Below are 16,851 nucleotides of genomic sequence, written 5' to 3' on the forward strand. Positions count from 1 at the left end.
GTGTGTGTTTTTTAAGGGCAGGACAGCTGTCAGCAACACATCCAATATCATCACACTGATTGGAGTCAAGGTTGGCTCACTCCTGGCTCCAATTATCTCTGGGAGAAGTCATTAAGCTAGGATCTCACATACGTTTTTCCTCCCTGCACTGTGAATGTTTACATGTTATGTGCAATTAAACCATGGCAACATCTAATGTTTGTGTAGTATTTTGTTCAGCAGACTGTTCTTCTATTGTTGTGACTTAGATGATGTTCAGAGCACATTTTATATATATATAAACTTTGTGCACCCCTGCCGCCTTGTAGCAGTATATCTGCTATAGGGCGGCGGGAATGTGGTTAAGTAAGGATTGTTTAGTTTATTTATTTCAGGTACTTTATATAGCGCTGTCAATTTACGCAGCACTATATATATATATATATATATATATATATATATATATATATATATATATATTCACATCAGTCCCTAACCCTCAAGGGGTGTACAATCTAAGATCCCTAACTTACATTCATACATACACATACTAGGTATAATTTATACAGGATCCAATTAACCTAGGTACACATGATGAGAATATTGGACAAATGGTTGTCTGCTTTTTTTTACATGCTAGTCTCATGTTGAAAATGAATAGGTTACTAAAGTTAGGAAAATTCTCGTAAGACAGAATACAACTTCCACGATTATGTGATGTATTCTTTCATTTCCAAGCATGCGCGGTTTTGGTCACTTGATTTTTTTTCTGGACGAACACTGTACGGATTAATCCAAAATTGTTCATTATGTCATCGTATAAGAAAACATTTTGCACTTGTCCCTTTTGGATAATTTTGCATGAACTGTCATGATTGGCTCTCGAAAGCTGTGTAATAACAATCAGATGATCTCTCCAAAAGCAGCATTTTGTCATCCGATTTTCTCATCGTGTATATGGAACATAAGGTTTTTCTTACATCAAGGTCTAGAAAGGTTATTAAATATGTAATAGCAGATGTAATATCAGAGCTCTGCGTCTTGCATATGAACACTCAGCCAAGTGACCTTAGGTGTCCTTGTTCAGTAGAGGGAGCGTAATGTCACGTTATGCACACACTAAATCTACTAAATATAGGTTTCTGCCATACACATCTGATAAGGTGTGCTGCTATTTGGCTACATTTATTTTGTATGATCAATCTGAGTTTATTAAAGGTTTGTAAACTATTAAGAAAAAAACAATAACATTGGAGGGACAAAAAAACTAAACAAACACACAAAAAGAACAAAACAATGCAGAATAAGGGCAGGGGAAGGGGAATAAAATAGGAGGGCAAGAAGCAATCAAAGACTGGAATATGCTGGTGCTAAGTATCATCAATGACAAAATCTAAGGACACATTGCAGGTAGCCTGGTTGCAATGGAGTCAGGCCCCCAAAGGGCACAAACAAAGACACAATGAGCAATAAAAAAAAAAAAAACCCTGTGAGAGGAAGCACCAGAAAGAGAAATAGATAGCAGCCCAGGGGAAGGAGAGATGGAACCCCCATCAGGAGTCTACACCCCCCTACATTTATTTTTTTATAAATGTTGTAAATGTGTAGCTCAGCCCTTTACCCATAGTTCACACCAATGCATTTTTAGTTCATTTTTGCAGTAACGCACTACAGTCCATTTAACATGGCTTCCTATGGGACAGAGAACAAGGGGGCACTCTTTGTCTGGAGGAAAATAAATTTAATCTCCAAACATAGAAAGGTATCTTCATGGTAAGAGCTGTGAAAATGTGGAATAGACTCCCTCAAGAGTTGGTTCTGGCCAGCTCAGTGGATTGCTTCAAAAAAGGCCTGGATTGTTTCTTGGATACACAGAATATAACTGGATACTAACATTTATAGGTAAAGTTGATCCAGGGAATATCCAATTGCCTCTCGGGGGATCAGGAAGGAATTTTTTTTCCTCTGTAGGAGTAAATTGGATCTTGCCTTGCTGGGGTTTTTTTTTTTTTTGCCTTCCTCTGGATCAACTGTGTGGGTGTAGGATTATAACTTTTTTTTTTTTTTTTTTTTTTTCTATGGTCAAACTGGATGGACTTTTGTCTTTTTTTCAGACAGACTAACTATGTTCATATCTATGCTTTTTTGAGCTGCTGTGTTTTTAGAAAGGGTCAGGGATATGTTTTAAAACACAAAAAAGCAGCGTTTTTGCTACAACAGTTCAATGGAGAATCTGCTGAAACACGTAGTGCGTTTTTTTCTTTGCTGTGTTTTTTGCATTTTTTTCTGCCCAGCATCAAAACATTTTCTGCTTTAACAAAAAAAAAGCTGAAAAAAAAAAATGCAAAATGCAGCAAAAACGCACTACATGTAAAAACACGAAGCACAATGCAAAAAGCATTAAAAACTAACCTAAAGCATAGGTTGGAACCAAGCCTAAAACATAAGACACTTAAACCTGACTGGAATGTATTTATTTACAAAGTGCAGGTTCTTTCCTTCATATTTTTGATATCTCTGTATCTAACTAAGAAGTCAGCTGATGTCCTTGCCTATGCTTAGAAAGGGGTGTGAAACTGGCAGCCCTCCAGCTGTTGCCATCATACTTCTGCCTTTGGGAGTCATGCTTGTAACTGTCAATCTTGCAATGCCTAATGGGACTTGTAGTTTGGCAACACCTGGAGGGCGGCCAGTTTGACACCCGTGTGCTAGAGAGGTGTCATCACATGAACCTTTGCTGTATGCATTTACCCCATTTGTTGGCGCATGTTTGACATGTTTTAAATGCACACCAAATGCAGGAAATTGATGCCCATCAACATGCGTTCATACCAGGGGCAGGCTGACCATTTGGAAATTCGGGCACGGCCCGGGGTCAGTAGGGGGCCCCATGGGATGCCCCTGGTAGCTTTTTTCATAGGCTTTTTTTGAGTTTGGGCAAGGACACAGGGGTCCCATGATCCCCTATTGCCCGGGGGCCCCATGAGTTGTCAGTCCGCCCCTGGTTCATACTCTGGTCACAGACATAAGAGGATGTTCCCATGTACAATCTGAACATCCTACAGGACCAAAATCTAAAGCACACTGCAGGGTGCTTGCCAAACGTGTCAGCTTACCTCTGTCAGCTGATCATTTCTCATGTGTCCAACATATAAATAGAATCAGCACAAGGGACTTCAAATGCATCAAGCTATCTTCTTTTTTTAATCTAATGCAGTATTATTTATTCTAGACATAAAGTGTGACAGCATCACTCCCAAAAAATCCTACATTTTGGACTTAAACTGCTCACACTATGAACGTGAAACGATCTATATATTATTAACAAGATGTTCAACAAGCCATCCCTTTTTAGGCCTCTTTCACAACAACAGCAGCTGTTGGTGTGCACTGGATGCCTCAATTCCATCACATTGCACTGTTACTTTTTTGAATGGAACTTTACTGAAATGTCACAAGTACCATTTCATTGACCCCTTCCCATCCAGATACAGCTTTCCTTTAACTGTGTTGAGACTGTATTGTGAAAATTGAAAATACATGTGTTCACAATGCTTATAGATACAGAGGTGAATGAGAACTTGTTTATAAGTGCTCTTGCTGCTTGTTTGAAATATGTATGATCTGGACATAGATTCGCTTTGCGCAGAAATCAAAGTACTCCTATTTGAGAGAGGTTCAGTTTAGACTCAAAATGTAGCATTTTAATATTCCGTGATGTTGTCATACTGCTGGATTTTGAAAACTATTTACATGTTATTAACAAGGGGCACAACACAAACCATTTAGGTCTCTTTCACAGCAGCAGCTGCATCGATCGCATGACTGCTGGTGTGCACTGGTAGGAAACTGTGTCGATGCCCCAATCCCATCGCACTGCACTGTTATTTTTTTGGGTGGAACTTTATTGAAATGTTACAAGTGCCATTTCATTGACCCCTTCCCACCCAGCCCCAGCTTTCCTTTAACTGTGTTGAGACTGTATTGTGAACATTGAAAATACATTTGTTCACAATGCTTATAGATACTGAGGTGAATGAGAACTTGTTTCTAAGTGCTCTTGCTGCTTGTTTGAAATATGTATGATCTGGACATAGATTCACTTTGAGCAGAAATTGAAGTACTCCTATTTGAGAGAGGGTCAGTTTAGACTCAAAATGTAGCTTTTTAATATTCAGTAATGTTGTCATACTGCTGGATTTTGAAAACTATTTCATATTATTAAGGGGTACAACAAGTTATCCCTGACCTCTCAGAGACTTTTAGGCCTCTTTCACAACAGCAGCTGCACCTATCGCATGACTGCTGGTGTGCACTGGTAGGAAACGGTGCCGATGCCCCAATCCCATCACATTGCACTGTTATTTTTTTGGGTCGAACTTTATTGAAATGTTACAAGGGACATATCACTGACCCCTTCCCACCCAGGTCCGGCTTTACTTTAACTGTGTTGAGACTGTATTGTGAACATTTGAAAATACATTTGTTCACAATGCTTATAGATACGGAGGTGAATAAGAACTTGTTTATAAGTGCTTTTGCTGCTTGTTTATATATGTATGATCTGGGCATAGATTCGCTTTGAGCAGAAATTGAAGTACTCCTGTTTGAGAGAGGGTCAGTTTAGACTCGAAATGTAGCTTTTTAATATTCAGTAATGTTGTCATACTGCTGGATTTTGAAAACTATTTCATATTATTAAGGGGTACAACAAGTTATCCCTGACCTCTCAGAGGCTTTTAGGCCTCTTTCACAACAGCAGCTGCACCTATCGCATGACTGCTCGGCTGCACTGGTAGGAAACGGTGCCGATGCCCCAATCCCATCACATTGCACTGTTTCCTACCAGTGCACACCAGCAGTCATGCGAGAGGTGCAGCTGCTGTTGTGAAAGAGGCCTAAAAGCCTCTGAGAGGTCAGGGATGGCTTGTTGTACCCCTTGTTAATAATATGTAAATAGTTTTCAAAATCCAGCAGTATGACATTACTGATTATTAAAATGCTACATTTTGAGTTTAAACTGACCCCCTCTCAAACAGGAGCACTTCAATTTCTGCTCAAAGCGCATCTATGCCCAAATCATACATATATGAACAAGCAGCAAAAGCACTTATAAACAAGTTCTCATTCACCTCTGTATCTATAAGCATTGTGAACAAATGTATTTTCAATGTTCACAATACAGTCTCAACACAGTTAAAATGGGGCTGGGTGGGAAGGGGTCAGTGATATGTCCCTTGTAACATTTCAATAAAGTTTGACCCAAAAAAATAACAGTACAATGTGATGGGATTGGGGCATCGGCACCGTTATTTTTTTGGGTCGAACTTTATTGAAATGTTACAAGGGACATATCACTGACCCCTTCCCACCCAGCCCCAGCTTTACTTTAACTGTGTTGAGACTGTATTGTGAACATTGAAAATACATTTGTTCACAATGCTTATAGATACGGAGGTGAATGAGAACTTGTTTATAAGTGCTTTTGCTGCTTGTTCATATGTGCATGATCTGGGCATAGATTCGCTTTGAGCAGAAATTGAAGTACTCCTGTTTGAGAGAGAGTCAGTTTAGACTCCATATGTAACATTTTCATATTCAGTAATGTTGTCATACTGCTGGATTTTGAAAACTAGTTACATATTATTAACAAGGGCTATGGCAACCTATCCCTGACCTCTCAGAGGCTTTTAGGCCTCTTTCACAACAGCAGCTGCACCGATCGCATGATTGCTGGTCTGCACTGGTAGGAAACTGTGCCGATGTACCAATTCCATCGCATTACCTTTTCTTTGTTGGAACTTTATTGAAATGTCACAAGGGACATATCACTGACCCCTTCCCATCCAGCCCCAACTTTCCTTTAACAATATCTGTATGCTCGGGGGAAGGTATGGGGGCGGGGCAGGAAGGACTGTCAGTGGTCAAATAGTTCTGTTGGCTTCTGATCATTGCTAGAGACCAGAAGCTGCCTGCGAATGTTTGGATACTGTACTGTGAGTGTGCATTCAGCACAAACCTCCAACATATGTGCGAGGTGTGGGTGTTAAAGCCCACCATTTTTTCCTGTTGCACATATGCTTTACATGGGTGACCAGTGGCTACGTTCTATTCACACAGTGGATGTGCAATGTGGTAGGTTGCATTTTTTTTCAGTGCAGCAGAAATTTTTTTTTTAGTGCACTCCACTGCAATGCAACAGTATGAACTGCCCTCATGTTTTGCCTTGTCTTGTATTGGAACTGTGCAGGGCAAGGCTTAGCCCAGCACAGTCCCAGGGCACCTAGTGTAAATGAGCCTTTCATGTGAATTTACGCAGTCGCAAACTACTTAAAACCATCTGCTGTGTGTTTATATTAGAGGCCTGACTAGCCAAGATTCAACTTTCATAGAAAAATCCACTGTCTGTGTTGTGAATATTGAAAATAAATTTCTTCACATTGCTTATAGATACGGAGGCGAATGAGAGTTTGTTTATAAATGCTTTTGTTGCTTGTTTGAAATATACATGATCTGATCATAGATTCAATTTGAGCAGAAATTTAAGTACGCCTGTTTGCGAGAGGGTCCGTTTAGACTCAAATTTTAGCATTTTAATATTTAGTGATGTCATACTGCTGGATTAAGATTAGGATAAAGATTGTGTGATGCCTATTCTACTTATGTGGTAATGATTCTATACCCCGGGTCGCATAGTGAATGAATTGCGGCATAGAGCATCTAGTTAGAGGTATGTGGTCATCCCCCCTTTCTAGTAGAAATCTATCCAATGGCTTGTTCCCCGACAGCATCTGAAACCACAGAAATCAGCGGTACGCAACCTTTTGAAGAGCGAGGGCCACTTAAGTGATTTGTTAACCGGTTAGGGTCTGGAATCTGCTTGCTCAGTGAGCGATCTGTCCGCTGACCTCCTGTACAGATTGGAGTGTGCGGATGACAGCTCCCCATATGCAGAGAGAACATGTAGACAGCCCTGTCTTCTCTATGGGCCCTCTGTTCAGATCTACCCAGACAGAATAGAACGGATCCCCTTCCATATTCTTTTAGCAAATGGGATTGGAGGTAGGCTGGTGTAAGTGGTCACAAGTCCGTTGACATCTGCTGCTCCATAGAGGTGAATAGAGGGTCTGATGAGGTCTGCCTGAAAAACGTACAGGTAGACTCTATCGGACTGATCATGTAACAGGGGCCTAAGGCTGCTTTCACACTGATGTGCTGCGATTTACTCGCACTGCGGGTGCAGCGCAGTGCACCTGAGGCTTTCTTGCGGGTGAGCTGCACCTTGCAATGGACTTCTGTTAAATCTTGCAGATATGGTGCACTTTTTAAAAGCGCGAAAAAACTCCTGCCTGACAGCTTCTGCTGTTGAGAAATTAACCTTCTGAACAATGTTTATAAACACTTCTCAGGGGATAGAGAGATGGAAAGTAACATTATTGCTACTTGTTTATTTACTCTGTATCATTCATTTGCACATCAAACAGGTAAGCTATGATGATCATTAAATCAACCTGACAAGTAAAATAAGTGTTTTTTTATTGTAAATAAAACATTTTTCCTATTAACTCTTAGTTGACCCTAATCAGCCCTAATTAACGCCTTCTGCTTCTCATAGCTATTATGTTCCTGATTTTTTTTTTTTTTTTTTTTTTTTATTTCTGCTTCTCTAACCATTAATAATTTCATTTGTTTTTTTCTTGTTTTTTTTTTTTTATTTACTGTTGCTTTAAAAAAAAAAAAAAAGTGCAACATTGGGAAAACCACGCCCCCTTTTTTAATTAGTAAAAAATATTGTAGTATAGCATCGTAATTTTTAGGGATGCACCGAAATTTCAGTGGCAGAAACGTTTTGGCCGAAAACACCCCTCTTGGGCATTGACCGAAATGAAAAAAAGCACCGATACAGGTGCCGAAAAACTCAGCCCCTCACTGACGCTGCCACCCCTCGGTAGTTCTTAGCCTTACCTGATAAACCATCGATCCCGGTGCTGGGCATAGAGATGAGAGAAGGAGAGATGGCTGCCACTCATCTCTATGTCCTTGGAGGACCGGAGCAATGTCACTTCCTGTTCCAGACATTTTTTTTTTTTTTTCTGAAAGCACTAGATCAATTGTCTTATTGACCCCATATCTCGCCATAAAGAGGACCTGTCACTAATTATTTCTTTCACAAGGGATGCATGCATTTCTTGTGATAAGAATAAAAGTGATTACATTTTTTTTTAAAGGGACAGTGCAAAAACAAAACATTAAATAATAAAAAAAAGTAAAGTGCCCCCCCCCCTGTACTTGCACGTAGTGGTGAATGCATACGTAGGCCACGCCCACATTTATAAACGGTGCTCAAACCACACACATGAGGTATCACCACAAACGTCAGAGCAAGAGCAATAATTCTTGCACTAGACCTCCTCTAAAACATTCTACAGGTTAGCAGTGTAAAGTTACAAAGCATCACCCATGGAGATTTTTAAGTACTGCAGTTTCACGCCATTCCATGAGCGTGCGCAATTTTAAAGCATGACATGTTGGGTATCTATTTACTCGCCATAACATCTTCTTTCATGTTTTACAAAAGTGGGGTATATGTTTGTTTTGTTTTTTTTTTTTTTTTTTTTTTAAATCAGTGTATTTTTTCCAAAAAATATATATTCATTTTTTAAAACTGCGCATTTCTTTTTTCAGTTTTTGGCCAAGTGCATTTTGAATTTTTGTTTTCGTCACCAGAATTTTCATTTCGGTGCAGCACTAATTAGTGATATTTTAAAACAGGACAAATTACAGAATAAAATGTGTGCCTTTTACCTTCAGTAATACTGACATTGACCAAAGTAGAAAAACTTCTTTCTTCCTTTTTTTTTTTTTTTTTTTTTTTTTTTTTTTTTTTTTTTTAGTTTTGTTACTTAAAATAAAACACATTTTTTGGAAGGCACTATGACCAAAAGAAAGTCTTCATTGTTTTAAAAAAAGATCTATGCATTTATTTGTTATCCTAAATAGTGACAAAATAATTGCTAAATAAACAAGTCAATAGCTGGAATGTAAAACAAATGTTCTGGTTCATAGGGGTTGTAGATGTGAGAACTGAAATGTTAATATTACACCCTATTGATGCTAGGAAAGTAGGATTTGAGGTAATGTCAGTGAGGTTAATCTCAGTCATGTTGTGTAATAACATAGAACCTCAAATTGGGCCGGTTCTTTTGGCAGTCGTTTACTCGGAGTTGTGATATATTAATATCGGTCTTTAATAGCAAGTTAGTTTAGCATGCTGTGATGAAGCCATTTACAAGCAGGGTCCTATGTGTTCTTAATGTCTGACATTTAAATGTCATTTCATTCATTGCGGTAGTGCCGTCCAGTCTTACCCTTAGTTCCAGGAACAGCTGATTTGGATTACTAGCTGAGAGAAGCTGGCAGCAACATGTACAGTTCCCACATATCTGTAATGGCAGATGCCATGTGATACAGGTGTACGTGTAGACTGCTTTTAAAATGCTCTCTGAATGCCTGTGATGAATTTGGAGCTGTCATAAGACACAACTCCCAGCCCAATTACACCTATACAATGCTCTGTGTTACCAGACAGTGCATGTGGTACTATGTTGCGGCTCTGCAACTTTTCAATGGCACTCTAATGCACTAAGGCAACTTACCTGTGGTTTAGTGCACCAAAACACACGGTACTGCAATACCATGTGTTGTGGTGATAGGGTTGCCACCTCACCCCTTTAACCACTTGCCCTCCATAGGATCCCCCCCCCCCCCACCCCGACCAGGTCATTTTTTGCTATACGACACTGCTTTACTTTAACTGACAATTGCGCGGTCATGCAACGCTGCACCCAAATTAAATGTATGTCCTTTTTTCCCCCACAAATAGAGCTTTCTTTTGGTGGTATTTGATCATCTGTGAGTTTTTTTAACTTTTTTGTGCTATGAAAAAAAAATAAATACAATTTTGAGAAAAAACCAATATTGTTGACTTTTTTGATATTCATGTTCAGTAAAAAATTGAAAAAATCAAATTTTGTCATAAATTTAAGCCAAAATGTATTCTGCTCCATGTCTTTGCTAAAAAAAAAAAAATCCCAATACATGTAAATGAATTGGTTTACGTGACAGTATCTGTACTGACGGTATATGTACTGGAATTTTTTTTTTTTTATACTAGTGATGGCAGCGATCAGCAACTTATAACGGAACTGCAACGGGCATTCTGACATTGGGGGGAACTAACTGTCACTAACATCCCCACTGACACCAATACAGTGAAAAGTGCTTAAAGCACTGACTTCATACTAATAACACTGAGCAGGAAAGGGTTAACGTGGGGCGATCAAAGGGTTAACTGTGTGCTGTTTTGCTGTGTGTGTGCTTTTACACTGTAAGCACACTGCTTTGTATGGCTCTGCTATGCAGAGCCAAACAAAGCAATGTGCAGGAGTTGACCAGGGAGAGATCTGTATTGTTTACATACAGGTCTCTCCCCCATCGGTGATACATGGCGATTGGCGGGTGCTGGTGGGGTTCCGGACCCGGTGATCAACAGGTGAGGGCACCAATGGCGGCACGGGTAGGGTGCGCGCGCCCCCTACTCGGAAATGCAAAATCATATACATACACACATATATATGATTTTGCGCAACCCTTCCGCCCTGTAGCAGTATTTCTTCTATAGGGCGGCGGGAAAGTGGTTAAAACTGAACACATATCAAAGTGGAGCTCCACCCAAAAGGAAAATTCTGCTTTAAGATGTCGTCCCCCCGCTCAGAAAAAAAGCTCACAACTTTTCATTGAACAATGTGCCATGTGGACCTCTATTCCTGCGGTCCTCTTATTTTAGTACAATGCTGATCAGTGGGAAGCATCTAGGAACTGTATAGAATGGCTAATGGTCTTGTGATGGAATTGATGACCAATTACTGTCTAAACCTGGTCAACGTTATAGCAGGAAGATTTAATTTTGATCCCTAAAGGGTATCAAACTATGCAAAGGGGTTGATTTACTAAAACTGGAGAGTGCAAAATTTGATGCAGCTCTGCATAGAAACCAATCAACTTCCAGGTTTTTTTTTTGTCGAAGCTTAACTGAACAAGCTGAAGCTGATTGGCTCCCATGCACAACTGCACCAGATTTTGCAATCTTCAGTTTTAGTAAATAAACCCCAAATTATAAAAGCTGAAGTCCAGATAGGTACATTATTTAAGGCCCACCTTAATGCAACTATATATTCCTTAATAGATCATTAAGGAGGTCTGATTATCAGTGTCTTCAACCAAGATTCAAACAATTGTTTCCCAAGATCAACACATTTTTCACAAGATCCAGCTGGAAAAATGTCTGAATCTTTGGTGAAAACATTGATAAATAGACCCCAAATTTATTTTTTTTCAAATCCAACTAGTGTAGGTAACTGAATTTGACTGGCTATCAGCTTCTTGTAATCCCCTATAAAATTGAATGGATGAAAGAAGGGGGTCTAAACTGGGAACCAATCAGACATGCTGCATGAAAATGTACTGACTGTTGATAGGAGGAGAGAGCTAAAGGAGCAGAAATGACCTTATCAATCTTCTGCTGCTCCTTTTACTCTCCAATCAGCAAGCTGGAGAAGGAAGGACACCATAGTATTTCTTCTACAGTCTATAACCATGACAGCCAAAGTGGTGTCATCCACCTGGCTATGTTGAGGGTTGATGCTGTGTAAATCTGACAGCTTGATGGCAGGTAAAACAGTTGTCTATATGTGTATGCTATCTGTGTATTTACCTGTTTGCCTAAGGTTCAGTTTTAGCTAATGCATGTGTAAACTAAGCTTTAAACATAAATATTGGACCTCAGAACAGAGGACGTGGTTGCACAATGGCTACATGCCAGATCAATTGTGGTCATCATATGACAGTGTTTTTCTTATGACTAGTGAATGATGGGCTGGAGAAAAAGCTTCATGTACAGGGTCCATGTAAGTCCCATTACTGACCTTGTTACAGGCAGCCTTGGGCTAGCCATACATGGCTCAAATCTTGTCTAATTCTACCTAAATTCCAGCTGAGAACGGCCCTGTTGGTTGAACGACTGCATCCAGTCATGCTCAGGTACTGTTCAGGAGGAGTAGCAGCTATCAGAATGCAGCAGGGGATATTCCTTCATCCACACTGTTTAGCATGGATGGAGGAATCAAGTAATTTCTCTTTTTCAGCCCACAATCTACAGGTGTATGGCTAGTATTCTATTTTATAATTGGCTATAAAGTTCTGAATTCATATGGAATATAACATGGAACCTTACCTTTTTACAATGCAGACTCTTATAAAGGTGCATGTTTCCTTTTGGTCATAATGTATAGTACTTTGAATAAAATAAAAAATATAAGTGTAACATACCTGGTTGGGGAGCCTGACGTGGAGAGACGGTGTCTTCTTACCACTCCCGCTCGGGACCCCTGATAGGGTAGACAGACGATATCGAGCTAGGAGGGGCATGAGTGCCTGACTGTTTTCGATGACAGCTGGCAGGTGATGACCCGAAAGACCAGGATGCAGGTTAGTTATGGATGCAGGTGAGCAGGTGCAGCAGCAGGAAGGTATAGCGGAGGTATGGACAACCGTGGGAGCTGGCAGCCAGAGATGGTCACAGGCAGGAGAGGTAGAAGCATCAGACAAGCCGGGTCAGGATCAATCGGGTGGATCAAGTACAGAGTAACAGGCAAGCGGATAGTCAATGGATGAGCCAGGTCTGTGCAGGCGGAGTTCAATTGTAGTCCGTTCAAATCAGGTAGATAACAGGAGTCAAGATACAAGCAAAGAACGTAGTAGACCAGAAGGCACCATTGTAAGTGCAGCAGGGGTTTAAATAGCCATCTGTACACGCTGGCATGCGCAACCGCATGCACACTGGCACAGCTGACGGGTACCTGGCGTTGGCGCATAATGTGCAGCGACACGAAGCTTCTTTACCCTGACAATAAGAGAAACATTTGTAATGTTTAAACTGAAGTCCTATTGTTATGTTAGTGGTGTGAAAAAAAATGTATGTTCTATCATGTTTATGTTACTATAATGAAAAATGATTAAATTGAACAAACATATTACGGGCTATGTATCATGCATGAAGAAGTAGGACAATTGATTATATTATTATGTATTATACAAATTTTTGGTCTTTTGATTGCTAGAAAGCAGAAAGTATCCAAACCAAAATCATTTCAACAACTGAAAATATTTTGCACCAAAGCATATAAAGAAGAAGCTGAATTGATACATAGCCTCTGATAATAATCATGAATGCCTTAGTGATCCCATGATCCCACCCTTTTGATTGAAGCTCTTGTACCAATATGCATTGTAGACTCTTGTTTTGTTTTTCAGTCATGAGGCTGTAAAATCAATGTTTCATACACAGATGAGGTGGGTCGGTGTCCAAGTATCATTGTCCACCCTTCACTCCCCATCACATGGATCCAGTAACCCACCCCATGTCCCAGTCCCCAGATCCCTATCACCTCCTCCATAATTGTTTGGGACCACCATTAATACTGTTCTTTCTGAAGCCTGACCATCCCGTTCTAATCTCACCTTTTCCATGCATTGCACCTTCCATCTCAATGACTCCTTGGTGCACAGTGATATCATATCAGCTGAAAGCATGAACTGTTGTCAATACAAATTTTGAAATATAAATGAGCTTTAGTCACCTGGTGATCTGCTCCTGACCCAATTAATTAGCAATTCTAACACCAATAAACTTACTAAAATGAATAACTTGATTTACCAAGCCTAACTTAGACTAGAATCATGTCTTCGGTCTCTTTGCATCTGTTATATCTATTCTGTGGTGGAAATAACATAACTGGTGGAGGAAGCTGTTTTGTGGCTCAATAGGCATGATCCGTACTTACGAAGTTTGCATAAGTGAAATGATATATGTTCACACCATAGACTAAGATCTAAGTGTCATGGGTAAGAATAGTTTTGAAGACCATTTTTTATTGGGAGAATGGAAAAAAAATTGCATTGAACACTAAAAACTGTTCTTTTGTCAGGAACAAAATTAATTAACTAGAATTATGTATAGGACAAAATGGCCACCTTAACAGGATATGATACTCAGATTGACTTGATTTAATTGCATGAAAAGCCCAACCTTTTTTTAATAGAGTAGGCACTGGTTAAAGTGTATGTTATTTCTAACTATGGACTTATCTTATTGCTACCTACATATAGCTATGCAAGGTATCTAATAAGTTCAAAAAATACCTGTCCATGTCAGATTAAGAGCTATTCTGTGCACGCTTTATGTATTATTGTAAAGAGTCTAATTAGCCCTCCTAGTTTTTGTCCTTGACTATGGAGTATTGAGTGTCAGAGAAAAGTAGGAGTGTTTTGAGTATTTTATCAACAAACAACTGGGCAGGGCTGACACCAAAAGAAAAATGTTGTGTGTTGTCAACCTAGGACAGGAGTTAGGAGCTTCATTTTTGTCCTATACCTCTAAATGTCCTTGTGCATAACCTGTGTGTATGTGTACCCCATGTATACTGCTATAAAGTGTTGTTTGAGTCCAAGATGGCAGCCCCCAGCGGCAGTCAGAGCTTTTGAAAGTCTACATAAGCATGGATTTTTCTGGTAAATAAACATGCACAAAATGCAATAAATGTGCACGTAATCTTATGGGAAGATTGTTGTTGAAGCAGTGATCTGGCAACAGGGTCTCTAAGAAAATGGGGAGAGCAGACTTTCTTTTTGTGGAGTTTATTAGTCTTATTTAATAAAGCCAACTCTGCTTATTTCACTTAGGGACTCCAGCTTTACAATATCCACATCCTAGTGCTGCTCACTTCCAGTATTCTGTATCTCCATCAGAATCCTCTCACCATTGGTATCTGTAAGATATAAGGAATCAAAGCATATTTCTCAAAACTCCAACCTTTACTTTTTGTTCAGAAATCATTCAGATAACTTGGTGGTCACTGAGAAGGGGCACAGCAATAATTTTCAAGATTTTCATTTAAAAAATACAAAAAATGGCAGAGATACTAATACAATGTGTAAAGAGAGTTTATTATATTAACACTCTAAGTAAGAAAATTACTTCTGTAACACCTGTAATCCATCTAAACATCTAGATTAACACCTTCACAGAATTGACTCGCTAATCTTTTCCTTGCAGATATTAATTGCCATGTTGGAACGGCAAAAGCCATGTTTGTCATATGTATCCTATAGTTTTAGCTACCCTGTCCGAATTTTGGGGGAATTTGTGTTTTTTTTCATTGCGATGTGAAAGTTATCAAAAGGAATGTAAATGGTGCAAAACTATACGAATGCACAAAGGATTGATTTATTTTTGCATACTATCTTTTGAATGACATGGAGAGTTCGGACAATGGACTGGGATGGTAAAGAGACTGTCCCATTGATGCATGCTTGCAGGATTCACAACTAATACTCAAAGGGTCATTCAACCCAAAACTGATATCTCAGCTCTAGTATAAGCTGGACAATTAAATGTATTATGTGAGTGCTCTCTTTAAATCCCAGGTCTGCACACCTGCTGCAGCAATTATGAAGGTTTCCTACTATCACTGTATGAGTATTAAAATTCTTTATTGTTGATAATGCTACAGGAGGAGTGAAACACTTGAAGGTGGGCAGGAGTACCAAAAACAAAAGGTAGGCAGGAACAGAGGTAGGAACTACAGCAGGGAGACTGTTCACTAAAGTCACCAAGAGATCTAGCATAGAAAACATCCAGATGACTCAACCTCCTGGACACCAATATGATATTGTATCTTTTAGGTGGACTGACCCATAAAAGATCTGTAAACTCAATCCTTTTATTTCAATTATGAGTAGATGGTGTTCGGCTGTATGACCCATCACTGTCCTAAACATATATCAGAAACTTCAGCTTTATTGGCAATGCTCCCTTCATCATTGAGTTTTACTCTTCATGTTGCATTCTGCATATTGTAAACTATTTCATTGATCCTTCTGTGAAAGTGAAACACCCTTGCAATAACTGTGGTAGGTGTCTAGTCCTGGAAACAGAGATATCAATGTCCATGTACCTGAGAGAAATTGGAAGTGGGTGGTAATTTAAGCAGCTGGCACCTACTAACAGCTGATATATCAGTTTGGGTTTGACTGGCCCTTTAAAATGGATCTGTTCCTTTTTGAAGTATGTTATTTCATCAATCAGTTTCAGAAAGTTATAAAACCTTTTAATAGAATTTATTTGCCGAAACTATTAAAGGGGTACCAATCAGACTTGTGTGTGCATTGTAGGACATCTCAACTATGTGAGACCTTTATTTTGTTTTATTTAAACGGTGTACTAAACAAAACTGATCTTCCTTATTGTAGGTACAAGCATGTAAAAAATACATTTTTTCCATTTTTTTTTTTATTCAATTATTTTTTAGTATTGTAATTGTAACCCACAATTAGAATATCACCAGAGTCACAAAGCCACCTTTTAGGCTGCAAGTGCTATCTGCTAAAGACTTGATCAATGAAGAGATGATCAATGAAGCCTCCAGCCAGCATATGATCACTATACTATAACTGAAATCCAGAAACGCTCAGATTGGATCCCAATAATCAATGGGGACCAGAGCTCTCATTGCCAGCTAAGATTGAGCGCTACCCATTGTGCAAAGTGTCAGTTGGTGGCTCTTAAAGGGTGGATATTTATTAATGTATACCTCAGCAAGGGGCATCATACTGGACAATGTTATTATACAGATTGCAGGCAGGAAAGGGTTAAAACTGATCTGTAGTCACTTCAGTAATGTTCTATTTTTATTTCTGATGTGCAGTAAGGTTGTGAATATTCTCTGTTATCTGTAAATTCCAAGGTATTGTAGA

General features: G+C 39.3%; 1 protein-coding gene across 2 annotated transcripts in view; it reads left to right on the forward strand.

The window, feature by feature from the left end:
- Positions 1-16,851, forward strand: part of SMYD1 (SET and MYND domain containing 1) — a 61,366-nt gene that overhangs the window by 32,040 nt on the left and 12,475 nt on the right. Inside the window, exon 5 of one of the 2 annotated variants that reach the window (XM_089692324.1) lies at positions 13,351-13,389. The exons of the other annotated variant lie outside the window; for it this stretch is intronic. Coding sequence (XP_089548450.1) covers positions 13,351-13,389 — 39 coding nt within the window. The remainder of the gene's footprint in view (positions 1-13,350; positions 13,390-16,851) is intronic. 2 annotated transcript variants of the gene reach the window in all.

Source organism: Staurois parvus, unplaced genomic scaffold, assembly GCF_062004578.1.
Source record: "Staurois parvus isolate SC_StPar_1 unplaced genomic scaffold, SC_StPar_1.0 ptg000581l, whole genome shotgun sequence".
Classification (NCBI taxonomy): Eukaryota; Metazoa; Chordata; class Amphibia; order Anura; family Ranidae; genus Staurois; species Staurois parvus.